This window comes from Bemisia tabaci, chromosome 3 (assembly GCF_918797505.1).
Source record: "Bemisia tabaci chromosome 3, PGI_BMITA_v3".
Lineage (NCBI taxonomy): Eukaryota > Metazoa > Arthropoda > Insecta > Hemiptera > Aleyrodidae > Bemisia > Bemisia tabaci.
The window spans coordinates 26,786,193-26,814,188 of NC_092795.1; the positions used below are offsets into that span (position 1 = coordinate 26,786,193).

At 36.3% G+C, this 27,996-nt stretch overlaps 1 protein-coding gene across 5 annotated transcripts; it reads left to right on the top strand.

Annotated features, from left to right (window-relative positions):
- The first annotated feature begins 44 nt into the window (after positions 1-44).
- mahj (LisH and WD40 domain-containing protein mahjong) lies at positions 45-27,964 on the top strand. Of its 5 annotated transcripts, none has more exons than XM_019042316.2 (29): positions 45-202; positions 2,052-2,173; positions 2,806-2,956; positions 5,577-5,717; positions 6,029-6,156; positions 6,625-6,803; positions 7,864-7,986; positions 8,309-8,514; positions 9,060-9,230; positions 9,550-9,683; positions 10,023-10,161; positions 10,686-10,862; positions 11,522-11,688; positions 12,624-12,846; positions 14,114-14,230; positions 14,708-14,861; positions 15,208-15,353; positions 15,730-15,930; positions 16,653-16,813; positions 17,451-17,750; positions 19,675-19,855; positions 20,408-20,476; positions 21,900-22,039; positions 22,750-22,834; positions 23,776-23,985; positions 25,006-25,204; positions 25,886-26,043; positions 26,595-26,670; positions 26,993-27,964. In XM_019042316.2, the coding sequence occupies exons 2-29, from the start codon at positions 2,073-2,075 to the stop codon at positions 27,157-27,159; spliced, it is 4,404 nt and encodes a 1,467-aa protein (XP_018897861.2). In that variant the 5' UTR covers positions 45-202; positions 2,052-2,072; the 3' UTR covers positions 27,160-27,964. The 5 variants fall into 5 exon arrangements, with proteins under 5 accessions (XP_018897861.2, XP_018897865.2, XP_018897864.2 ...); XM_019042320.2 differs by having other exon boundaries at positions 26,598-26,670; XM_019042319.2 differs by having other exon boundaries at positions 68-202; positions 2,055-2,173.
- The last annotated feature ends 32 nt before the right edge of the window (positions 27,965-27,996 follow it).

Consider the following 27,996-nt stretch of genomic DNA (forward strand, 5'->3'; position numbering starts at 1 on the left):
AATTCCCAAATTCCTGTATTTTTTCGTTCAACTTACGTTTCATTGCCGAATTCCTTGTTCACCACCGCGTTGTTCACTTTCAATGTTGCCAAAATGTTATCCAGTGATAAATGGTGGTTGATTCAATTGCGTCTTTCTCGCAATTAGTGACAGTTTTCATTGTTTTTTAATTAAAGTCCGTATTTCAACTTTATTTTCGAAGGTAATTTAACATCCAGTCAGCCATTTACTCGCTAACTACGCGAGCACGTTCATCCGGTCGGTACACCCGTAGTGTTGTGTGGGTGCCGTATTATTACATTCATTTGCGTTTTCCAGAAGAGAGTTGTTTCTTCGTAGATTTTTCCATTATACCGTAATTTTGGTAAGGTTGAATTGAAATTTCCTCCCCTCACCTGTCAGCTTTTTTATCTAGCTTGTTTATTGCTATTTGCAACACCCATCATTTCTACTTCTGTAGAAATGGAAATTTGAAGGTTATATTTCCCCGTTTCACCCAACCGAGACCCCTGGAGCTTTTGCGAATATGACAGTGCCTTTCAAACCTGTCATTTACCTTTAGCACTATCATCACCAGTCACATGCATGCTGACCAATAATGAAATCAAGTAAACGAGCTTTGTACTTGATTTTGTTTGATCATGAAGCTACGTAGCGTTTGTTATTGGTATCATACACATCGAATATCTGATTACATTACCTCCTGCGTTTTTTTTATCGCTACCTCTAATTTCAACTCTCTTAGCCAACTTTGCACAATTCCGAGTCACGTCCTCCTCCATTAGCGGAGTCCTCTGTTTCCACTTAGCTGTCAGCGAAACTTTCAAATATTAGGTAGGGTCAACCCCTTGGATAGTTAGAATCTGCCCCAAAGAAGTTTACGCATTTCTAAAGTGCTGCAAAAGATCATCAGATGTCAGTTTAGCATTGAGAGTAAATGCAAGAATGAGGGAAGGTGGCGAATCTTCTTTTGCAGTCAAATAGTGCATAAACTTAAACTCCCCGTGGACTCTTTTATCAGTAGGAAGTCTTAATAAGCCACGTCTTATCAATCAGTTGTCTTACTGAGGTCAGGATCTGCGATCATTTTTTTTTTTTTTAGTGTTACATAACCTCAACCTCATTACTGAAGAGAAGTTTTAGCTGGTACCTAAAAAATTTAAGAATGTGAGAGACAAACTACAAGAATATTCTAACACTGTAGTAGGTAACGAAGCTGATATATTCAGACTGTGCCCCAAATTATACTACTGAAAGGATATGACAAGGAAGTACCAATAAATAAAGTGTGAAATAGCGCCAAGGAAAATTGATGAATGATTCAATCAATCAATAATTCAGGAAACTATGAAAGCAGGATACAGTAAAGATGAAAGCGCAATGTACTCTCTACATGATCAGGGTGAAGGAAATGTTCCACCTCATGACCTTGCATTGAAGGATTGCGTTAGGTCAAAAGTTTTTCCAGGATACCGGAGAATTTCTATCATTTTTGGACTGTGGGAAGGAATTTTTTCAGGATTTTAGGGTTACTTAAATTTATGTGAAAGAACCTAAAAGTTTATTGGGAAATTCATGAAAGCATTTTCACAAAGAGGAAAAGCTAATCGAAATCCAGTCTATCAAAAACTGAAGCTGAGTTTGACAAATCAGCAAACGCAGTTTCCCTTGCCTGGCTATTTCATCAAAGCCCACCAACTTTCAGGAATTGAATATTATAAAATGGGTGTTACTGACCAATGCAATGTTGTTTGAGGATTTTCACAAAATTGGTGGTGTCTTGGCAGCAACAGAAAAGCATTTTATCCTGGCAAGCAAGATTTGTGGTAAATTGAAAGTAGCTGAGAAGTAGTAAATGTGACTCTCATGCCTGTTAGTTGATTCATATAAGGGGAAATGGCTGCTGAAAGGAAAGTACAGCCCCTGGTACCATTGTTAATACCATGAGGGAGAACATCATTGTAATTGGAAAATAATTAGACCTAGTTTTAATTTGCTCAACTTACATGGATATATTTTATTAAAATAATATTCTTTCTGTTCGATCACAGTAGCGCATTGAAAAAACCACAATGACTGCGGAGGGTCCAGCAAAGGAGGTCGTTGATATCCTTCGGCAGTGGGAAGAAGAACACGCATCGCCCAACTATGACCCAATCCCAACTTTAACAAAGTAAGTCACCTGCTTTAAAGATTGCGAGACTGAAATGCTTGTGTGATGACTGTCAAATTCTGCCACATCACAGAAAATTTATTTCCTGAAAAAATAGTAAATACATAATGTATTATTTACTTTTGCTCACATTCTCCTGTATCCTGCTTTAAGTACCAATAGGAGTGATCAAACACTGTGATACAGCCGTCATTAGTGTAAATTAAGTTTTCAAAATATGTCTCCCATGAAAGTAATTGCTACACCAAAATTTCTTCAGGCGTGCCATGTATTTTTTACCATTACAATCACAGCAACATTCTTTTCTCTGTCAAAAAGTAATATATTTGTGGAACAATGTTATTTTTGGGGATGTTAAATTTGTTTTCTCTCTTAAATGTAACAGGAGAAAGAGGGCAAACTTTCACCTTGAATAATCAATGCTTCCGAGTTCAATTCTTTATTTTGAGTACCAAAATCTCTGAATGGAATGGATTAATTAACTACAATCGAATACTGCTTGCGAATCCTTTACTTTTGACTCAAGCTAGACTTTAAAATTTTGCCAATTACACACTAAACTTTTTATGATACATCACTTACAAGTAACTAATACTTTTCCTGATCTTAATTTTGTTTTCTTTTTCCCTTAGACTTGCTGTGATGATAGAAATAGAAGCAGAAAACTACCAAAAAATGGATCCAGACCCATTTGATGAACGCCATCCCTCAAGAGTGTACCCGAACTGTGCTTTAGGTCACATGCTGAAAGTCCTTTTTCGCAAAGATATTTTCATGACTAAGGTATTTATTTCATGACATTAAAGAGTCTACTTGCATGAAAATTGCTCTTCACATTTCTGCTGATGTCCTTTCATCTTATTTTTACTGTCAAAGAAGAATCTCACAGACCCAAGAAAGAGTAACCTCTTAAACTTGCAGGGTCATCCGGTGATACAATTAAGTTTATGAAGAATATTCAATTGCCAATAATGTCCCACAGTTCTCTATTTTGCTAACCTCTTTCTTTGATGTATGGCAGTCATTTAGATAAAAAAGCCAAATGTCAGATTTGATGGATGGCAGAACTGAATTTAAAATTTTGTCACCTTGAGCTGACAACAGCTTTGCAAGCCGTAAGTTCCAAAATTTACGACCTTTGAAGACTTGAAAATCAAAAGAAAATAATGAAAGAGAAATTTCATAGAAGTGAATTTCAGATAAGAAGTGGAATTAAAGCTAATTCCTTTCATGCTTCAATTTTGTGTAATACAAGTTTAACCTGATAAAATCAATTTCCAAAATTTTGAAAGAAAATTACCTTCTCTCAAATTTTCTTAAAACCTCCAATTACCTTCTTGAGAAAGCTGTGCACCCAAACTTGTCTCAAAATTTGAAGGAAAATAACAAGGAATTTGATTGATGGGATAAAAATACATTCAATATGTCTGTGATCCATCAAATATGATGTATTCCCGTTCAGTGTGTCAAGTTTCTACGTCCTTGTCTCTCTGAATTCTGAGGCAAGTTTTGTTAAGAAACCTCAAGTTTGTGGCTGGATGTTTTAGATTAGAAACTCCCTAGAAAAGCGATACCTCTCGAGTATAATCGATCTGGTAGGTTGAACTGGTGTTCAACTTATCTCACTAAAGAGCTGGACACACATCCAATGTGATGGCTGTTTAGTCAAGTGTTGCGCATCGATGCGTAAAAATAGAGAGACCCGCTCTCCTTCTAAGGTAATCAATGGCAATACTTGGCTAAGCAGTCACCACTTTGGAGCTTCACTTTGAACAAGTGTCTAGCCTTTAACACGTTAACTGCCACGCCGGTCGTATCGACCGGCCTCGAAGGGTTCTGCCGGGGCCACGCCGGTCGTTTCGACCGGGACCCGCTCGCTCGCATTACTAGGCTACTGTGAGGCCAGCGACCGGCGGAGCCGTGTATACGCTTATGGCTCACGACCGAAGCAAGATTGGCCGCTTATGGCCCCAGCAAGAGAATGCACCACTGAATTTTTTTTTTTTTTTTTTTTTTTTTTTTTTTTGGGGGGGGGGATTTTTTATTTTTTTCATTTTCATGGATCTTTTTCTTTATCATCTTTATTTATTAGTACAATAAAATTACAATAGTGTTGTTTTCTTTGCTTAATATTAGTTACAAACCTTAGAAATTGTACGCATTTTGGAAAATAAATTAAAAGAGGGGAATAACAATTGGGGGGGGGGGGGGGTTTTCTCTTTCAACTTTAATTTTCTTTTTCGCTATTTTTTTTGTTTTAAATTAGAATATAATTACAATCGTTGGTTTTTTACCTCAATATTAATTTTAGACCTTTAAATTTTGGCACAACTTGAAAAATAAATTTTAAAAAAAGGAGGAACAATTTTTTAGGAGGGGAGGAGGTAGGGGTAAAAAGGTAAAATACAGGGTGTTCGAAAAGTCCCCTCCCCCCCTCCTAACTTTTGACCTAATTGAGGTAGAGATTTGAAACTTGGAGGGTGTTCCTAGATCAAAGGGAGCTACTTTTTGAACCCCCCCAAAATTTTGGGGGGCCCCCCTTGGGGAGGGGGGGGGTTACGGACCCTAACTTTTTTTTTCAAATGGGAAGACCCCCTTTGTGATACCTTGTTCGAAAGAACATAAAAAAAGAAATTTTTTCGCGCAAACCCGAAGTCATTATCTCAAACCGTTTCAAGATGGCGGCCGGTCAAAGTTCAAAATGGTGGCCGGTCAAAGTTCAAAATGGCCGAAAATGTGACAAACTCGATTTTTTGCCAATGGATTCACCTGAAATTCGGTACTTGGGGGTATTTTGGCACGAGAAAAACGAATTTGACGTTAGATTTTTAAAAAAAACCCTAATTTTTCAAAATGGCCGCCGATTAAAGTTCAAAATGGTCAACAACTGGCAACCTCGACTTTTTGCCGATGGATTCGCCTGAAACTCGGTGTTAGGGGGTATCTGGGTTTGTCTCCTACCCAGTTTTACCAGTCCTTACCAGTAATTTCATGCCGTTCAAGGTTGTAGGTTGACTGCGCGCGAGTCACGCAACGTTGCTGATTCTCAAGGAACACACGACCGGCCGGACGACCGGCGTGGCCTCCGGTGCATTATTTTTCACCGGAGGCCATACCGGTCGTAACGACCGGCGGCTTCAGGCTGAAAGCTGAAAGAATATTACGAAGGTCTATGAAGTTTAGGTTTGATATAGTCAATTCTAAAAAAAATACCAAAAAGAAAAGGCTATGGCGCCGGGGGAAATAAGTACCTAAAACACCGTGGCAGTCAACGTGTTAAGGTGAGAAATCACTTTTGGGAACTTGTGGTTGAATGTGAATGCCACAGTCCCTCTTTACTATTCTAAGTCCTCAGCATAAAGTATCCTGTGCACTTAAATATGTTTCATCCTCCAAATTTCAGCTTGTAATGGACTATCTCAGAGAAAACTATTACTCCCGTCAAAATATCATAGGAAAAGATGTTCGTAAGCTAAATATTGCAGCCTGTCGCTTGATGTTGGACATCATGCCTGGTCTGGAAACATCTGCAGTGTTTGAAACGGTAAGTTTATATTGCATTGCTTGTTTTTTTTTCAAAGAAGCAAAGATAATTAAATGCATATCAGTGCTGCTGAGAAACTTAATTGTGTATACGCACTGATGATGTTTAAATTGATGTCTCCTTTTATTCATGGTTTGCAGATTTTTAAAGAAATTACATATATTAAAGAAAAAGATTGTGAAGAGAGTGCGCAAGAAGTGTTCAATTTTTTGCCAATTTTTTTGTATGTTTAATTGTTGAAAATAATTAGCCCCTTTGTTCAGCTATAATCATTACATTTATCTTCATTCCATACTCTTGTGACGTTTCAGCCAACAAATGATGCCCTAATTCAACGTCTGTTTTCGTGGGCAACAGATGCTCCTGAGCCACTTCAAACTTATGCGACAGGTTTACTTGCAGCCGCAATGGAAGTACAAGATATTGCTGCTGGGTTTAGGTAACACCTTTTCTTTCTCGATATCAGCGTTACTTTTTGAGGGTGTTTCTTAATTATTATTAGAACGTTTTAAACCGGAGCTCTTTCAGCATTCGCCAATTAAACTAAAAATTTCAGTCAGAGGTATGTGAGCAGCCAATTTGCTTTATTCTGGAGGAATTCTTTCGAGTGATATTTCAAGCACCTCCCTAAAAGCCCTCTGCGAAATATTATTTCAATTTTTTCCTTCCCATCTTAAATTAAAATGATTTTGAAATGCGAGTTAAGTCGCCATTTTAGGCACACAACTCCACAACCATACTTGAGCAGAATGTTGTGATTAAATGTTAACATTTCAGCTGCCATAACTTTTAACTCCAATCTCTCTAATTCATTTTCTGCAAATTAAACGGAAAAATAAGGGAACAAAATAAAAACAATGAAACTTTCATAATTACCGGTATTTTACTTTCATTGTTTTCCCTTCAGGGAAGACAACAACAGGTTAGTTCCCTTGATGTTAGAAAGACTTCACAAACTTCAAAGAGAAGAAATGGAAGAGCGGACCAAGGATTACCAGCAAAATTGTGCCACAAATCCAAGACCTTTTGCACATCTAAACAGTCATAGTAAAGATAATACCTTGGATTCTTCTCCCCGGAAAAAAAGTAAGTTGCCAATGAATTGTGTGTGTATTATGTAACAAAATTGCGAAGACCTAGTTTTAATTGCAACTTGAAGTTTCAACTACAACTCAACAAAAAATTTAATAGGACAATCTCTCAATGACAGCTCTCATTTAAAATGATTCTTACAAATGATGTCAGGACCCATACATCTAATCAACCCTTCCAATCGAGCCCTGAAAAGAGTAGAAAACTTGCGATTCAGCAATCTGTATGTGCACAAATAAAATTCAGCAAGTAACATGATGGTGCCACTGATTTCATTATCAATCAACTATGAAGCTCTTGCGGTTGAAGCTGTAATGATGGTTGATTATTTTCAATTATGAGAGAATATTTTCGTATATTTTCTAAGAGCAGGTTGGGCTGTGTATATGAGTCGTGGGGGAAGAGGGAGGATGTCATTCTGTAAATGGAACCTCTCTTATAACGAAGTAATTTTTATCCTATTATCATGGCAACACTGCCCATGTACCCATTTCCATCATTATTTAGAGAGTCTACTAATTACAGAGGTAGATTAATCTGTATTCTGTTAATTCAAAGCTACTGCAGTGTTAGCTTTAAGAGCTTATGTGAGCTTTGGGGTTGAATACATGCAAAACCATCGTGTAACTTTAATTTGCTTGTCGTAGGTCATCATGATGTATTAAGCGGGGGGGGGGGGGGGGGGGTATTGAAACAAAATAGATCTTTGTTGTATCTCTAGTTAATGGAGTTTTATTGATATCCCTGGAAAAAAAGTGCTTCAGTTTTATTTTGGATAAGTAATATTTTAATATACTGATTGCAGCGTTGAATCTTGATGGTACGCATGCTTACCTTTAGCTTGAGCATCATCAAACAATTTATTTGGATTTTTCAAACATTATTGTGGATTTTACACTATTAGTGAAATTAAGTTTTGGCATCACTTCTTTTTTCTCTGATAATAATCAAAGTTACTAGATATGGATAGTAATAGTAACTGAAGAAAGCAAAAGCTTTGAACTGTACTGAAGATGTTTGATTGACTCATGTTTTTGTTTAATTATATTTTCAGTGAGAACAACCCGCAACAACAAACCACAAACAATTTCTTTGTATGATACCGATGCATGTATGCAGGACACGTTTGCCAAAACAGTGCCAAAAACAAATGGAATATCCCAGAAAGACTGTAAAGGTATGGCTCATTTTCTTTTCTTCAAAACGTGCCTTTTCCCCCTCAAAACTAACTAGACTTTTTTGAGCTTCCTGGTTCAGAAAGAGAAGAAAAAAATATTTTAAGAGGGGATAAAAATAGAACCTAATCTAATTTAAGTAATTCCGCAGAGAGAGAATCTCTTGCACAAATAAAACTCAGAGTGTGGGTTAAGCTGTCTTTAGATGATGCAATAACTAAAGGTATTTTTATAGAAAAAATTAGGACCTGAAGCTCAAATTTATTTTCTTTGGTTAGTTTTAAAACAGATAAATTGATCTCGGCTGTCTTGGCTCTTTTCTAGGAGGGCGGAGATCAAGTTGTGAACTAGGTAGGATGTCTCCACCTCGGTCTAAAGCAAGTCCCTGCCGCTTCAACGAATCTAGCAATTCATCCTGGTCAGAAATGGAACCTTTTCTGATTGGTTCTGTGCAAATGTATCCACCAACCCTTGACACTAGGCAGATGTTCATCTTAAAGTATTTAACTCCAATGGGAGAATATCAAGAGGTAAGAATTGTAATTCCTATTCCGTTCTAAAACTCAAAGCTCAATGCTCAAAAATTGATGTCTCTGTTTTTACGTGTGTGTAAAAATGCTGATTTTTAGAATAAGCACTGAGCATCAACCAGGGTTGACCTAAATAATTAGGGTTTCTGTTGGTGATCCATAAGTGGGAAACATCATAATAAATAACCATAAATCACCTCTACTTAATTCATTATATTTCTTCACTTTGAGCCCTGGATCTCATTTGGATGAAATAAATAGTCAAGAGTTGATTTTTAGTTGTGCAGCGAAGCCGTATAGACTCTAGGTTTCGCCGGAGGCTAAAAAATGTATGGTTTTACCTCTCTTGAAAACTTTCATAAGTTTCAAGGAAGAGACCTTTCTTTAGAAATCTAATTAATATCTATTGACTTTACATCTCAGACCAGTATGTGGCAACATAGGAGTACTTACTTAGTTTATGATTGAAATAAAAAGGAGGATACGTGTGATAAGCATCTAATCAAGAGAATGTAATCCCCTAATTTATTTCTTTTTCCTTGCAGTTCCTGAGTCACGTTTTTGAAAAGAACGCGCTTGGTTTGATTTTAAATTTCATCAACATCAAGGAAACAAAACGTTCATCGCGGTTAGCCTTTGAAGCTCTGAAATACCTAGCTGCACTTCTGTGCCACAAAAAGTTCTCAATCGAGTTTCTCAGCATGAATGGTCTCCAGGTATGAATCTGTCTCAGAAAATTCATTTCTTCATAGCTTTCTTCCAGTATCATCCATCGCATTTTCGTTGATGTTACTCTGTAGTAATAATTTATGATTTTCAGCTTTTCTTACTAAATTCAGTATCTTTTGTGGGAGGTGGGGTGGGGAGGGTGTTGAAAGAGGGTAGAAACATCTAGAAACATATTGCACTTTTATCTTTGTATTTCAAACTTTAGTCGCCTTGTCAGAATTCTGCTCACAAGTCTCACAACTACATGAGCCAGTTTAAGTTGTCTGTTGTGATAATCTAATTTTGTGATTTTCTCTCTTCATGCAGCATCTTCTGGAAGTCCCTCAACCAGGCATTGCAGCAACTGGTGTCTCAATATGCTTTTACTACTTAGCATACTGTGAGGATGCCATGGAAAGAGTGTGCTTATTACCCAAGGAAATTCTTCATGAAGTTGTTAGGTAATGCCTTATTTATGCCTAGCTTATTAGCTGAATATTCAGTTTCTCCACACCTTCCTCCTTGCAGTCACAAAAACTTCTGATCACTATCTTAAAAGATAATCCTGATTGCCCTGATTGATGAAGATGCCTGAAGCTCTGTAAAATATCATGGAGTAATAAATTCAAGTTGGTCGCAGTGTGAAGTACCACAAAGAGTTTTCAAAGAAAAAGGAAAACTTTTATTCAGATTTTATCATCACTGGCAGTTGTCATTATCGATAACCATTAAGTGTTGAATTTTTTCAGTTGTCATCAATATTCATGAAATTTATAAAATTTTTCATCCTCTTATTCTAGGTATGGTCTATGGTTACTAGAATGTTCACATGATTCAGGTAGATGTCACGCTACGATGTTCTTCGGTCTTTCATTTCAATTTCAGATCATCCTTGAGGAGTTTGACAGTCAAGATGGACTTAGAATCTTATATAATGTTGTGAGTTTTTTTGGTTTTGCTCTATATGGTAATAAATAATCCTAATTTTGCTCTGCATAGTAATATATTTTTAATTGTTCCCTAAAATTTTTACCCCTACAAAATTTGTGAATAAATAAATAAGTAAACAAATAATTAGATAGAGAATTGATAAAGTTCGTTTTAAATAGAAGTTTTCATAATGGATAGGAAAAATTTTAAATGAATACAATTTTTATTGTCAAAATTAATTAATATTCAAGCGCCTGCGACTTGTTTACATCAAATTAAGTGCAATACTAATTTAAGTAATGTTTTCTATAATTATAATTCTAGTTCTTGACTTAATAATAATTCTAAACTAACTAACTAACCAACCACTGCAATTGAAACAAGACGTTTTTCAAGAATAAAGTGTCTTTGTGATGAGAATGCTTGAGAAAATAAAATTCCCTTGAGTTTTAAGGGGAACACGTACAAAAAAAAGTCACATTCTTACTTGCGTACGGCAAATTTTGTCTTGATGTAATTTCTTATTTTTGCAGATGAGTATGTTACAACTCTTATCAAATGAAGGTGATACAGTCAATGAGGATGAAGAATCATCAGCGAGGCAAATTGTACGTCATGTGTGCGTCGCTCTGAAACGTTACTTAGAAGCCCATCTCTTTATTCAGGTGCATAAACTCCAACGAGCTGAAACAGGACTGCCAAGCAATAAGGTAAGCATTTATCAATGAATTAGCAGGCTAAAGTGTGGACTAGTCATGATGCAAAATATAAAGAAGTAAAAAACAGTGAAGGCAGACAGTATTTGAAGAAACAAATTTTCCTCTCTTTTTCTTTCAAGTGGATAATTTTTCATAGTTTAATCCACTCAAAGTCGTTTCATGTTTCTGTTCATTTTATTCCTAATCTGAATCAACCGAGTCTAATCTACCTATATTTTTTAACTTTTTCCAGCCATGTTTCGAGAGTCTCGGTTGAGGTGAGTTCAGTGTGGGCAAAGAAATCAGGCCTGTCGACAGAATGCCACCAGTTTCGCTCTTATCAGAGCACATTAGTGAAACCAGTGGCGTTCCGTTGACAGGCCTAATTTCTTTGCCCTCACTGAACTCTCCTCAACCGAGACCCTTGAAAGTAAAGCAGCGCTTTATTGAAAAATCAAAAAATGGCTAGAAGAAGGTAAAAAAATATTGGTAAACACTGTGCAGCCACCAAGAAATTTAACTCTCGGCGTGTATCTAGTCTGTTCCAATTTCTAGCTAGCTAATCATGCCAGTACAGTTTGCCTGATAGCTTAATGTTCACAAATTGTAAGTATGCAATTCACTCAAGTTGAGCGTCTAACTTTCATCTCATGTTTTCTGAATAATTACAGATTTGCAAAAGTTCACCAGAAGAAGTTTTAGAGCAGATTGAAACTATGATGGAACTATTTTCATTTCGTGACACTTGGGATCCTGTGAATAAGCTCTTCAACTTCGGAGGCATAACTCTTTTATTGCGAGTCATTATTTTTGCATATGAGTGGAACTATTCTGGCAGGTAAGTGAAAATCTAACACAGGCATATAAACACTAATTTTATCTAAAATTAAAAAGCAAATCTATAGTTTATACCAGTATTATCCCAGAAAGTGCTTTAAATATAAAAATAACAAAAAAACTTCAACATCTACCTTAAGCAATAAAAATAAGGAAAATTGGGCAGTAAAGCTTTTTCTGCGCTTTCTGACTCACTCTCCTATCCACTGCTGGAGTTTTGACCAGCAGATTCAACTGTCCGTCAGTTTTGCAACTCCTTGTTAAATTTGAGGAAACTTCTCAGTAAAAATTAGAAATAAATGGCCGCAAGCAGTTTTGCATGAGCCTATGACCGAAGAAGTACAGCAAATGAAATTTTATTCCTCAGTGTGCAATCGCAAGGAAATCACAATGAGCACATAAAAATAGTCTGAAATCCACTCCCTAGCGCACAATCTGCTTATTTTGTAACTTGTTTTTTTAAGTTTCCTTTGTTCACGGGTAGTTTTTCTCAGTCTTTCGCAAGCAGGTTGGCACAGACGGAGGAGAAAAAAAACCTAATCTAATTGAACAAACATTTTCATACACTCTTTCTAGTGTATGATTTCAGTTGTTTTCGAGCGCCTATCTCCTTCTTCTCCCTTTGTTTTTCCAAAACGAAAGCTCTGATCAGTTGATATCTTGCCTAAAAAAAGTGTTTAACAGTCAGCGGTTCAGGTCAGGTTTTCTCGAGTCTCTAAGCAAACCTGACTGCCGGCCATGAAGAAAAAGTGCCTGCATATGCAGTAAATTTTCGTAAGCACATAACGCTCCAAGAGTGATTTTTAGATTTTTTTGCTGTGTGTAATGTTATTGTTGCGCAATTTTACCTTCAAAAAGTCTATTTACTTTGGCGTAACTCTTGCATGCATCAGACCCCTTATTTGGGTCACTCATTGTGTCTGATTTGTGTTTCAGAGCTGAGACTGTACGCAGTGCACTGGATGTCCTGAATATTTGCTCGATAATGCCCTGTGTTGCCCTGCAGTTGTGCCAGCGAGTCGATCTACCAGATGACGCCAACACTGTAGGATTAAATGTTATATTAGGTGCCGCAGAGGGTGAGATAGTCGCTGATCCTGAGGTTCAAAAAGCAGCTCTTGGAGTGATAATTACCTGTGTTTGTGCTCCTATTCACAGGGTTAGTTTGCCTATTATTCTTTTTTCAGCTATTATTGTTTATGTTTCAAGGAGATTGATTCTTGATCAAAGTTTACCTATTCAGTATTACGAAAAGGGTTCTGTTGGAATTCCAAACTCATTTTTATCCTGTGCTTTAAACTCTGGGCAGCATTCCACAGCTGCAGGGAAGGACGTCTCCCTTAGTGAAACATTGGTGCTAGCTTTGCGGCTAGATTTTAATCATTTTTCTTTCATTTTGGCCCTGCCGCACTTTTCAAATTCGTTTTATTCCTCAAGTTTAAACTTTTAAAATTCCTCAATAATTATTATTCAAATAGGGCTGTGCGAATAGTAAATTTTCCGAACGAAGCGAATAGCGAATAATTTCGGCAACTATTCGCGAATAGCGAAGCGATTAATTTAAGTCAATTATTCACAGCTACAAATAGTAAAACGAATAATTGGAAATGACTTTTTTAAGTGTGAAAATTCGCGAATATTAGGTACCAAAGTCGATAAAAAAAATGTGACTAATTTTTGAGAATTTTCCATTTGCTCATACGCCTGCACAGAAAACAATGAAATGCTATGATAGTAGCCTAGGCTGTTAAGAATTTGTTCGAAGATCCCTGGATGCTGGCTTGACTGTCCCTGCAGTTACGTATGCATTTCCAGGATTTGAAGGTAACTGCGCGGGCAGTCAAGCTAGTATCGAAGGATCACTTGACACATTTTAGTATTTTATTTTTTTCGCTGTAAATGAAAATGTGTTTATGAACTTTTTTTTTCAATTTCAGAAATTTCTGTGTCTTTCAATCCTTAATTTGGGCTCTTTGCTTATTCCCCCAATCGCAATCGCGCTCGCTGTTCGTAAACTCGGCAAAGTCGGTAAAGATCAAAGGAGATCCGCCGTTCGCGATGTCTCGGGTGGAAGCGGAAGCCTTGCGCAGGTCCTCGCAACGTTTCACGATTGCCTTTTGGAAATTCGTTATTTTTGATGGCGCGAATATTTGAAAATTCATTCCTCGTGACGGCGCGAATATTTGAAAATGTCAGTTCAAAAATTCACTATTCGCGACGGTGCGATTATTCGCAATTTGCGAATAGTGCGCGAGGCAGACGAAGCGAATTGTCGGAATTGCGAATATTCGCACAGCCCTATATTCAAATCATTAAAATTATTCAATTTCCCGATTAAGACAGGAGATGCTATGCTTTCTTTGCTTGTATGGACTTTTGACCACTGTTACCTTGTATTTAATCAGAATATGCATGTGATCTTTCAGTTTGGTTCCAAAATTTCATCATCTAGTAACTTAAGGAAACGCTCATCATACACTATCAACAGTAAAGGACTTCTGGAAAAAATTTGGGAATGTGTCAGAACAAATAATGGAATTATGGTAAGTGAAATCTGAACTTTAATTAATTCCTGCAGACCAAATGAAACTAAGTATAGTTAAGCTTTTTTTTAAGGTCCCATTTTGATTGATGAGTCAGTAGGGTCTCTTTTAATGAAGAACAAAATTCTCAGACCGTTCTTTAAGTTTACTAAACACTTTCAAAGCTGTATCCAGCCACTGGTAACCTTTAAATCCCAGTCTTTTGGAAACCATGAAAAGCCTGCTTTTTATAAGCATAACATTTCACCTTGGTAATATGTCTTTATAAAGCAGACTGTTCAGGCCCATCTGAAAAAGAAAAAAAACTATTTATAAAAATATTGAATCTAAACTGAAGGACTGTAAAAGAAGCAGATTGGAGTAAAAATATTAAATCTGTCAGTTAATATCAATTATTGTACAGTGTTATTTTGTGTGATCTTTAATCCTATACATGTTTTGTGATAAAAGTAATACTTTTTTTCCCTGCATCCACAGGTGCTTCTTTCTTTGATGACAGTCAAAACGCCTATCACTGATGCAGATTACATCAGGTGTCTAGCATGTAGGGCTCTGGTTGGCCTTGCGCGCAGTGAAACTGTTCGTCAAATCTTGAGCATGCTGCCACTTTTCACAAACGGAGAATTGCAAAGTAAGTATTTCAACAAAGATTCAATTGAACAAAAACAAGTATATGGAAGCGCCCTCAGAAATTTCTACCCAATTAAGATGGAAGGAGCATTATGGATATTTTGGTGGCAATGTAATTTGAAAGCTAGCTTTTCTCATCAACTGTTCATCTTTTTGATATGTGCATAGTCAAAACTTTTTCAAGGGAATTCTAATGGGTATTTTGATCATAAATCTTAATTTTTTTGGATTTGAAAAATCGGATCCAAATTTTACAGCTATTGAGTAATTGCTGCAGTTCTTGTAAATCATTTTGCCTATCTTTAAGTGTTTGATTTTAAAAATCTAATTTCATTCGTATTTTCCAGGGTTGATGCGGGATCCAATTTTGCAAGACAAACGTCAAGAGCATGTTAAATTCCAAAAATATGCCTTGGAGTTGCTAGAGCAGGTTTCAGGTAAAACAAAACCTGATGGGTCAGAATTAGAGGCGTCACTTTCATATATTCATAGGGTGAGCTCTTAAATATATCCCTCGTTCCGTATATGCTTTATTTTGAATTAATTAAACATTGTTCATTTTATTGAACATTAAATATTGTCCTAAAGAGATATCCTTGGATAACCAGCTCTTAAATAATATAAATTATAAAGTGATCCTGATTTTTTATTTATCTGTAATTTAGAGTTTCCTATCTTCAAAGGAGGGAGAGGATTTTTACACACACCTCCAAAAAGAAATCCAAGGCAGAATCCAAAAAACAGCATATCAGTCTCGAAATTATCATTCACAACTCCCTCACTTTGCAGAAGCCAGCAAAACTTCATGGCTCAGCCGAAGTGTTAAATCACATTGCCCTTAACTTGTATAAAATTTTTCCTTTTTGCAGGCAAATGTGATAGCGCAAACGCGCATTCAATTTAATGATAAGCAGCTGTTCCAGTTGATTCATCAGCATCTTTTGAGTCACGGGATGAAGGATTCAGCAGCAATGCTTCAGAAAGAAGCAGGTCTTCCTGAATTCAAGAACAACTCCAACAATCCATTCCTTTCGCCTTTCACTTACGCAACGCACTCCAATCAGTGCCGTGTAAGTCAGATACGCATTTCTCCATATTAGGTTTACCTTTCATTGTGAAGACGAACTGTCCAACATTTTTCCCTCTAGGCTTCATTAATTCCATGTGTAAAGCAGTAACGCTCTCAACTCAAGATATCTTTCCTATCTTTCTGTTTTAAAAGAAAACAAATCAACTGTGATGTTTAAATCTTTTCAGAATATTCTTCACATAAAAGATAAGGAATAGCATGGGAAGTAAGAAAGATTCAACATGAAATTAGCTGTTCTTTTAGACAATTTATCATGATGAAGAATTTTCAGTGCCATTTAATACAGTTCAAGTTTCTGGTGTGCAAGTATTGATAAAATTTCAATTTTTGTGCATCAATTTAAGAGTTTATAACAAGATGGAGAAGTGGTGCTGGGTCCACACCATTTTGCGGGGAAAACAGAGCCAAGAAGATTCAAAAGTTGTAATAAGAGTCAAAAATAATTTTTTTAACTCAAATAAAAAATTCTAAACTCTTTACTCTTTAAAAAATTAATATTTGACTCTAATTATAATTTTTGGAACTTCTTGGCTTTGTTTTCCCTGCAAAATGGTGTGGACCCAGCACTATTTCTCCACCTTGTTATGTACAGTTTGGGCCACTTCTTAGTGTTTTTTTCTCATTGAAAAGTTTATACTCTCTGTTTGATAAGGACTTTTTCATCAAAATTTTAATTTGATTATTTTGATTGTTTGATTTCAGACGCGATGTTTGTCTGGCAACTCCCCCCTCTCTCACCCTCTTCTCAGGTTAAACACATCAAGCCACCAACAATCTGATCTTGCCTCTCCATCTAACAGTCCATTAGGTGCAGGATTCAGTGTACGGGGGGCTGCGACACCAGTTTGTACCATCAAAGCCAAGTACGTATGCCACTACCCTTTTGAAGAATAATATTTCAAAACAAACAGTTCTGGTCCAAAGACCATTGACTCAAAACAGTCCAGAAGCAAAAAAATGCATTGCTGAATCCCTCTTTTTTTTCTCTCTTTTTTTTAATGCACTTCAAAGGAGGATCAAAACTCAGAACAGATTCAGTTGCTCATTAATGATCATTAAGTTAGTTTTTATGATTATTACAATAAAAGTACTCCCATTTTTTAATATTTTCCAAAAATATATAAGTTGATTGAAAGTAAAAAAATACAAAATTCTATGTCTCTTTGACTTTGAAAAAGCTCTTAGTCATTCTAATATGTACATGGTACCTTCTCCCTTAAGTATACCACCTGGAAGGAAAATAAGAAATTTGAAGACTCCTTCAAAATAATTGATTGGGTGATTAATTTTTAAGCATGCCGATAGATCATGTATTGAAAAAGTCCGAAAATCGTTGTAATTGTGAGTCGGGTGATCCTGGAGAAGTTTAGCAACATTTTTCCTGAAGTTAGCAAACACTCCAGCAACGTACTTGAAATCTTGTCTGGTTACCAATGTGAGTTGATTTTCATGATGCATATCAACTTTCAATATTAACATATCATGGGTAATTTTTTACAGACCCCAGAAGCTGACTGTGGTAACATCACAAGCAAGCAAAACTCTGCAGAAGCAGACAGAATCTGATCGGCTCTGTACAGCACTAGCATCGCAGGCAAGCAAAACTCTGCAGAAGCAAACAGTAACGGATCGCGTTATCGCAGCAGCCTCACCAGTGCCACTCCAGTCACAGCCCCAAAGCCAAAGACTCACCCCAGAACCGCATGTAACACTAGAATCTATCGTTACTGAGTATCTCACCAATCAACATGCCTTGTGTAAAAATCCTATGGTTACCTGTCCTCAGTTTAATTTGCTTGTGTAAGTATTTATTATTTTTGCAAAAGGAATTCATCATTGGTTGCATACAACAGGTGGGGCAGTAAACAAGCCGTACGCCAAACAGGAATTGATTTCATGAGAGGCATTAGCGCTAATTCGTGAGAGCACATTTCAGTGATTACCAGCCTTTGCAATTGAATCAGTGAGTTCGAAAACACACCAACTCGGGTTTTTTTTAGGTTTTCTTTTTTTTACGGTTTAGTAACATTTATGGATAGAAGCATCTGCACGCTAAAGGAAATTTCGAAATTGCAATCGGAAGTGCTCGAAACGGCGATTGGAATAGGAAAAAATCGAATATTTCATTGGAAATAACAATTTTTGGCCATTTCAAGGGAAACGGGTGACCATCCAATTTTGCGGTTTTCTTTTTTCGGTTCAGTATACCTTGTACCAACAAGTTATATAAATATTCAAGCGTTATTCAGGTCGAAAAATATACATTTTTCAGGGCAGACTATGAAAAATCAGTATCTGAAAGTCGGTGAGAACGAAAACACACCAACTCGGTTTTTAAACGCCAACACAAAATTTTTAAACGCTTAATTCTCTGTCATCAAACACAGTGTATCGATTTCAACTTGGTGCTTTACAAAGTCTCTAAGCACTTGTCCTTTGGCACCAAAAAGGTTTTTCTCAAACTAACTTCTTCGCCCGCTGCGCAGTTTTAGGTGTTTCCTGAACAATTTTTTTTCCCCGAGTTGGTGTGTTTTTGAACTCACTGATTCAAGTAAGCTTGATATTTTTCTTTGATGAGGGAAAAGTACGTACAGATTAAATCATGAGCTTCTTTGTGATTGAAAGCACTGTTTTTTAAAAAAGAATCTTGAAGAAAATTTTGTTAATGTGCAAATGTGCATTGACATATATACACCACAAGATGTCGACAGGTTTTCATAACGGGGAATTGTCAAGGAATTTCGCCAAGTCAGGGAAAAATCAGGGAATTTTATGAAAAAGATGGCAAATTTGAAAAAAATCTGAAACCATAAAATCTGGAAAACCATCAGTATTGTCCGTGAAATGAAAAAAGAAGTTTACAAGTTTTTAATAAAACAATTGAATTTAAAATAAAAAAAAAACAGTGAAAGCTGTGTTGAAACTTTTAAAATATTTTTTGAAAAACTCACACTTTCACTAATTGGTTATTTTTCGGACGCGCTTCGGTGGCTACTCGGGCCACCATCATCAGCTGACTGCCAACCTTGCTGTCTTTTTGATTGCCTTACTGTTGGCTGCGCAGGCACGTTAGTTTCTGGTGTTTTCGTGGGCGGGTGGGGTGTCCGAGGTTCAAATACTTTTTTTGAAGGTATAGATTCTAGATAGATATAATTTATAAAAGTTATAATCTAAAAAAGCACAAATGTTAACTTTTAAATGTGATACCGGGATTTCGACCTTTAGAATCTTAAAGTATGCAATTTTCGACGATTTTTGGTCCAAACCGGACCTTGATATCTTTCTTCGTTCGAGAGATATTGAGGTTCACAGGTTTTGACTTCCACCCCTCCTAGCTCCCCCCCCAAAATTTTTTGGGGGTCTGAAAATTTGGAAAAAGAGGCGCTCAAGTATGAGTAATCAATAGACAATGTCTAAAGAAGTTCCAGAGGGGGCGAAAAAAGCCGTTTTTGCATAAAGCTCTTTACTCTTGAAGCTACCAAAGTATGGTTTACATAATTGCCAGGCCCTAAAAACCAGCCTGGCTTTGTAAGTCCAGGGACCGATAAAGCCTTTGCAGTCAATGTATTGTACGATGAGTGTAATGTATGAGAGTGAACTGCTAAATGATGAAGCATTTAATGCGAAGAGCGTAAAATCTCCAAGTAATCGCAGAGTAGCAACTTTTCTGTATTCCTGCTTGAATTGTAATCCTATTTTTCTAATGAGGTAAATTTCTTTGCAGACCTCACAAGTGTCCAGATCCAAAGCCTCGGAATTTGATTCCTGGCAACTTCACAATGCGCTACTGCAAGGGTCTCCAGTCTCGTAGGTTGGATCAGCGATTAATCCACAGCAGGTTTTGTCCTGTACGAACTTTTAGGTTAAGTGAAGACGATGGTTATTTCACGTGTTGTGAGTTTCTGGTAAGCATTGTCCTTTCTCTATGCATCTGCATATTTTCTATGTAAGGTTCATCGATAGGTGTTTTATTGAAAGTGGAGGAAACCCCAAGGCCTCGCCATTGGAGCTCAGGAAAGTCTCCTTTGAGCAACAAATGTCCTCTTCGAATTAATACCCAAGACATAGTATATTACGGTATCACTTATCTTAGTATAGGAATGGAAGTTCAAATTGACTGCCTGCCTTCCTATAATTAAAAGTTGAATGTAACTAAAAATGTAATAAAAGACCAAGGTATCACAATCCAGTCTGAGAATTATTAAAATTCATTTCAATCTAAAAGTAATTTAAATTCTGTTTGATCTAAATTTGATTAAAATTCGATTTTGTTCTACTACACCACAACCTAAATCCAATTTTATCTATAGCTGTTTAAGTGTAGTTGCTGCAGTATTGCCTGGTGGGATGTTGGTTAAATGAGTAGAATGCTAGACATTTTTGTTCCTAGATTGTTTTTACTCCAGTTTCCATCCTCAGTTGCTTTTTAATCTATTTTTCTCTCCAATTTGTTCTAGTCTGATAAATATTTAATGGTTGGCACGTATGGAGGAGAAGTTAAAATGTTCAACCTTCAAACTGGCGCTGTAAGTGTCTTCTGTCTAATTTTTTTTTTTTCAGTATTGTATTTTTAATGCATTAGCCACATACTTAAACCATCATTGCCTACTTCCCTGAAAGGATTACGTGTCAACGGTTACATTTGTATTGGCTGACTGGAATTTTTCCTTTTACTCAATTTTTGACTTTAATGGCCCGATGAGTTTCCTCAGTTGTTTGAACTAAGAGGTTGGTGAAGTTTGATTTTGCATTGAGTTCACACCAGATAAATATATGCGCTTTTAGAGTGTAACAGAAGATGAGCTGTCTTCAATTTAGAATCGAAAGTAAATACAAGAATCAAGATGGCAGATCATCTGTTGCTCTCTATAAGTCTGTAAATTGATTTGGCATAGGCTCTAGGAAAAGGAAAACTAAAAATTTTGAGGTCAATCAAAACTGTTCTTTGCTAATTTTAATGCCCTCAGGTTACTGTGTTTGTTTATAGTAAAAAACCCTACCAAGTCCTAGCTTTGGAAGTGTTAATTCCTTAATACATTGTTATTATCTACTCAAGTGATACTTTCTCTATCAATAACATTACAATTGAATAGTGATTTTCAAGATGTTTTCTGTAACTTGTTTCTTCTTCGGCAGAACTAACAACACTCTGGTACAAATCACTTTTTGAGTATCTATATGTCGTCCGGTCAAGGGGATCCATGTAACATCACTCGACATCAAGCCCAATAGAGTTAACCCATTGACTTATGATTTAACTTGACCCTGCCGGGCCAGGAATTACGATTTAATTTGGCGAAAATCAGCAACTTTGAACACTTCAAAATAATCCAGAAATTATTTCTCAAAGGGTGAAAATTGACAAAATAAGCATTCACAATACAACGTTTGAGAAAAATGGTGAAAACTTTGAACACAATGATTTTTTTAAGTGGTTTATAGCTGTCAAAATCGCAAAAATCGCAAGATCAGCGAAAATCAGAAAATTTTGAGGTTATTTCATGTGCAAACGCTCAGTAATATGAAAATACCGCAACAAAACAAGAAATTACCGTACACAATAAGTCATAGGGTGGCCACACTACTCATATAAACATTGATGAGAACGCAATCTACCGGAGAATTGCCGAAATAACGCGAACAATCAGCGGACGGCTCTGAGCCGTCATTGCAGAGCTGGCCCAGCGCTGCGATGACGGCTGGGAGCCGTCATTGTAAGTCAATGGGTTAAAGAACTGATGCCCATTAATCGACAGCATAAACAACGTTTGCATGGTAACGTTCAGGAAGTTGCCCTGCCTCTTTCTGATGACTTCAGGCAAATAATTACCAACCCCTGTGCTCTAATAGCATTGATGCTGCTGACGGTGGCAAGCAAAATATGTCCTCACATTTTTTCATTTTCATAACCTGATTGTTTCATTAAAAAGGTATTGTTTTATTTGCCAGGACGATTTGACATATGCTTGTCATGAAGGCTATATATCAAACTTAGAATGTAATAAAGCTGGAAATCTCCTTCTATCCTCAACAACTTGGAGACGGCCTTTATCTGCCATGTGGAGTGTTGACAAAGTTTTTGAACAGAAGTGAGTACATTTTAAATCTTTTTTCTTTTGTTTTTATATGAGAAATAGGCGTATTTATTTGCCAAAGTTTTTAGCTGTTTTTTCCTTCGCTAAATTTTCACAAACATACGTTTTTTCTTTTAAATTTCGTAGAACTCAACTGGCCTCTGATTTTGGATGTATATAAAGAGGAATGACTTTTTTAAAATTTTAAAATACATTTGATAGAATGGCATTTCTGAATTCTAAGCATGCAATTGACGGAAGTCTTCAAGATTGCTCATTAAAATGCCAGTAAGATCCTCAAAATTCATAAGCTGTATTTTTCTGTGTCCGAAAAAACTGCTAGAGATCTCTAAAAGTCTTCAATTTAGGTAATCCTAATTGTCGTTTTTTGCAAGGCTACATGAACCTAAAAGGAGGCATTGTTTGGAATCGATGGTAGATTTTTTTAATTAATGACATTTTCAAAAGAAAAATCAAAATAAATCCTGCAAATGACTCTAACCCACATCTTCAAGTTTTCGGGAAACGGAAAAAATGGTTTAAATTTTTAATAGTTAGTTGTCAAGTAAAGTACATAGATGAAAGAAATAAACAAAGTTTAATAGGAGTAATTAGAAGTATCACAACGAACGATGTATCGGATACATCTTAAATGAAATCTCATGATGCTATTCAGTCTGTATCTTATTGCGAACAAACATTAATGTTATTTCCTTATGTTTCAGGTATGCATTCTATGAAGAAGAGTTTATAGAATTTAGCAAATTAGTCCAAGATAAAGTTATAGGAACCAAATCTGATATTGCAACGGTATGTACTTTTGGAATGTCTCTTGTCAGTGTCAAATCAATATTTCTAATCATAGTCACATCAATATTTCCAATCATATTCACATCAAATAGTCTTGTAATCGTTTGAATGGATCAGGAAACCGTACAAAACTGTAGCCTTTGTTTTGTTTGTATTTAAATGAACAACATGAATTAATTTTAATTTTCTATAGAACATGTCTTACAGCGAAAATTTGAAACCGATAAATTGCAGAATATTTACTCAGTTATTCTTAATCTGCTAAGTATAAGTATACCCTAATTAAAATACCAACCTTTTTTTTGATAACTGTGCAACAATAAGAAACTGATTTCTCCTTTTAAAAAATCGAGGTAAAACAGGAAGATGAAGGTGTAAGTTAAGGTGAATCCAGATTTGGAACTTCGCGATTTGGCCACCACGTCGCGCTGCTCAGAACAGCCATATATATTTGCCAAAATAATAAAAACCGTGATACTTATTCAAGATTGGGGATCCAGGGGATATAGCAACATACTTGAGGGACACACAGTAAAAAAATCTTCCCAAAATTCCCGAAAATAAAGTCGTAACTGCGGCGGAAAGTAATTCCCATTACGGCAATGGGAGAGAGAGAGACAGAACATGAGGGATTCGGTTGCGCGCTCGGCCGCCGCGGCTGAGCTGAAAGTTTCAGCCGCACTTTCTCTGTGCTTGTAATTCTAATTGCCAATATTTTTGGCTCAAAAAATCAAGCAAAAAATAATCTATATCTTGTAGATCTGCTTTTTGTAATTTGAACAATATTATTTCAGTAATCGTTGAAGGAAAGTGAAATTCTCAGTGGTGACTGGTGGCGCTATCTCTTATCTTAAATTATCCCTAATCGAACCCTGGATTCACTTTAATTCCATTTAGAATAAAGTTTAATATTGTTTCTGCTTGTCTATTTTCTCTTTTAGATTTACGATATCGAGACAGGGAAGAAACTATGTTCATTAAAGCCAACAATGTCCAATCAGTACAACAAAAATCGAGCTACATTTAGTCCCACCGATGAACTAGTCCTCTCTGATGGTGTCCTCTGGGATGTCAATTCGGGCAAAGAGATACACAAGTTAGATAAACTGAACCAAACTCTCAGTGGTGTCTTCCATCCAAACGGCCTAGAAGTAAGACCATTATCAATCTAATGACCCCTAAGTGGCCCTAAGGGACCAGTCATCAGCTGTACAATATGGTGTTTTTTCTTGTAGATCATCAAAAAATAATGTGATTCATGTAAACGCAAAGTTCTGATTTCCAATATCAATGAAGTTACTGCTCTGTAAAAAACGAGGTGTTTAAAATCATCCTCCTCAAAGGTCTTCATCTCACTGACATTTGAGTTTCCACTATCCTTTTATCTTCTGCCAGTAGGGAAGATTTACCATCCGTAAAAACGCTGGTCACTGATCTATCAAGAGGTTTTAAACGATTTGACTTTAAAGAAAAAAAATGGACCTTTAACCCAATTTGACCCTAGCCCCTCCAAATTTTAGCGTACCCCTAAATCGTTTGACGAGCATAAGGAGACCATAGATATGGTGTTCCGTGCCAATTTTGAATGATCGAACAGATAGATTCTGAGATATCGCTGTACACAGATTTGGGGGACGTCGGACGGACGGACGGACACACATTTTTTCAAGTATGGTTATTTTGACTCCTGGGACCTTAAAACGTCCAAAAATGATGAAATTTCAACTTTTTTTTTTTCTTGGAGGATGACAATACTTCCTCTCTACCCTAGGGGAGCGAGAAAGTAAAAATGTATCAGTTTTTAAAAGTGTAATACTGATCTTGAGCCCTGGACTTAGCTTGAGAATCCAGTAACATTATACCTCATATCATTTCTTATGTTCTAAGTTTTAAGAAATATTAATTTGTGAAGTTCGATCAGTCAGAAGATGTAAGTTTTGGAGGGTCAGATTTGAACTTAATTCATCCTTTGCAAATTTGTATTGCTCAACACTTAAAAGATTTAACCCTAGTTACGAATTGTCTTTTTTTTGGGGTCAGATATCTGTATTTTTAAAGAACGGCTGCAATGGTGGGTTATTTTGTAAGGGTACGGAGCAATCTGTAAGCCTATACATATATGCAAGAAGTCTTTGATGTTTGATTGTTTAATCAACGAATTTTTTTCTCAGATCATATCAAACACAGAAGTTTGGGACCTTCGCACATTCCATTTACTCAGGACTGTCTCAACTTTGGACCAGTGTAGTGTTATCTTCCCTCCAACAGCAGCCGCTATTTATGCTGTTTCTTTAGAAAAAGAAAATGAAGAAGAATCTGTGTTTGAAACTTCATTCAAAACACTAGATCCATACGACTATTCAAGTATAAGTAAGCACTCCTTAGATTTACTGTTACAATTCATACGAATATAATGACTGCATCTCATTGTATCAATGGGTATTGTATAATTTTTTCTCCAAAAATTAGACTGGTAGAATTATTTCAGTGCAAGTAATCAGACACTAAATGCATTCATTTTAAAGTGGGCATACTCTTCTTCCCAAAATTCATTAAGAAAGTAAGGAAAGTACAAACAGCCCCTGTAAACAGCACAATTACTGCTCTACATATCAAATTTTGTGTCACAATTGTATCCAGATTTTCTAATCACCATCCGTAGTGTTTGTGGAGCTCATTTCTACCATTTTCTTAAAAAGTTCAGTAGGTTAAATACTTGCCTGCGAATCAAAAGATTGCTAGATCCAAATCATTTTTCTTTTCTTTTTTTCAAGTGAAGTCAAATTATTTTTTTTAGCAAATATTTTGATTACCTACAACAATCAGTGATACATACTGAACACCAGTCAGCTCAGGTTTTTGATTTTATTTGTTGCACATACCCAAATATTGGCCGTGTGGGTTTTAGAAATGAATCAACCAAAAACAGTCTGCATTTTTTCTTCAAAGCTTTTATTTCAAAAAACTTTAAAAATGTTGAATATCTAGTCATTATTTTTCTCTCTGTTTCTGTTTTCTGTATAGTTTCATGTATTTTTCATCTGTTTACAGTCACGGTAGACGTGAAGAAGAACATTTACCACTTAGCATGCAACATGTATGACACTAGCATAGCTATCGTTGAGAATCTAGGAGACTGTGAAAACGTTGATGAGTCTACGGTGAGATTATACGATGTTGGCCGCTACCGAGATGATGATGACGAGGGGGTAAGTTCTTTCATATCATTTAATCATCAGTTTTGGAGGTAGTTTTGTGGTAATTGTTAGACTGCTTGAAAAGGAATAACTTTTGTTTATTAGTGTCAGGGACTATCCTTCTCCAAGCTTAAGCTTCAGTATTTGAAGTATTTGGAAAGAAAGCGGGAGAGAGAAGTACAATTATCACAGATGTCTATCAATGGCATCCCATAATGTGAGTGTACTAGGTAATTATGATTTAATAAGAAAAGATTTAGACCTTCATTTTTTTTGTGGATTTGAACATTCTAGTCGATATCCGCAAAGCTTTGTAGATTTACGTAATACTAAGTCAACATATTTTTGAAACTCGTTTCACAGCAGTATAGTGTGATTCTGTGTATTTTTCTTATTTGATTATCGTCAGATTTTTAAAAGCAATGATTAAGCAGATTGAAGAAAAAACGCTCTCAGAAAAAAGCAACTTGCATTTCTATTTCACCAAAATCTTTCAAAAAATGTTCTATCAGTCTGCCCTTGTAGTAACGTGCAATGCTAATTAAAATTATGTTCTTTTTCAGCAGGATGAAGAAGAAGAGGAAGAAGAAGACATGGAAAATTCCGATGGATCAGGCTCAGATGATGATCAGCAAGATGGTTCGTATTAATAGTTAAATTATCCGGCCCTATTTTAGTTGTATGAGTCTCAACAGTGGAAAGAATCAGAAAGCGTTTTTTGCTATGACTCATCGTTTTAGAAATAATAGGGACTGAATGGAGTGCGGGTGGGGGGGGGGGTGGGGGGTGGCCCCCAGGAAAAGCTTTTTTGGAAAAAGAAAGTTATACCACAAAAACGTCTTTTTTTGACCCAAAGAATCGACTCGTTCAATATTCGTACTTAATCCTGGGACTCCCTGTACACATAAGTAAATGAGTAAAAAATTCAATAGCTCTAATCTTTCTTTTTTGTCTGTTCCAGACGCGGTCAGTTTCAGTATCATTGACGGTGGCTCAGGTTCAGAAATAAGTGATGATGGTGGAGAAGATGACAACGAGTTGGAGAGTGATGCCGATGGTGAGGCCGATGCTGACGGCTCCTCAAACGATGACGATGATGACTCTGAAATGGAAGATCTTGGATCTTGAGCTGGGCTGTTGATCAGCCAAACCTAAGATAATTTGCTCATCGTTGAATCTGATGACATTCAATTAAACTGCACCTGTGATCGAAATGTCACTCATTTAAATTCCTGCACGAGTGACCAGTCAAGAATGTGTTTTATATCTTTCATTTTCCTTTGGAACTCAAAGGGACTGTGAGTTCTGTTATAGCTAAGTTTGTTCATTTTGTAAATTTTTTTTTAATTTTGTTATTAAGGCAGGTTGAACCTGTTGATTGAGTTAAGAACTCAGCCACTTTGGTGGCGCCGACCAGTAGCATGACCCCGGGACTGTCATGTAATTTGAAGGTGTAGAATATGTGACAGATAAAATTCAGGGAATCTCACTTGACTAGTACATACATACCTAGTTTATAACTTGTTTTACGAAAGTCATTTCCTAAGGTTTGTGTATTCTTTGCACTTTTAGTGTGAACTCCATTTGAGTTTTTTTAGTTTCTTTTTAAGCTTTGCTCAGTTTTTAAGACTCTTTTATTGTTTGTTTTACTTCGTTCTTTTTCAACCAACATGTAGTTCTATTCATTTTTATTAACGAACTGCTCTCTTTCTTTCCTTTACTTTTTAAAAAAAGGATTTTATCAGTGATTTTCATTTCCAAACATTTCACCACGAAAAAGTTTTTTATAATTTCTTGCGACCTCAAGTTGCTTTTAAAAAAAAACAAACGAAAAACTATTCACTCGCCTATCTACTGTATTAATCATCTCTTTTTTGTCTTTGTTTGCATTACTCTGTCGTCAAGAATGAATAAATGTTTGTCCTCAAACCTAGCTCAAGTTCTCTCCAACTTCTGTTTCCTCTA

Excerpts from the sequence above, each read along its gene's own strand:
- mahj (XM_019042316.2), top strand. The coding sequence starts at position 2,073 with ATGACTGCGGAGGGTCCAGCAAAGGAGGTCGTTGATATCCTTCGGCAG. Across the intron at positions 11,689-12,623 it reads GAGTGGAACTATTCTGGCAG|AGCTGAGACTGTACGCAGTG; the intron begins GTAAGTGAAAAT and ends TTTGTGTTTCAG. Across the intron at positions 22,835-23,775 it reads CCAAATCTGATATTGCAACG|ATTTACGATATCGAGACAGG; the intron begins GTATGTACTTTT and ends TTTCTCTTTTAG.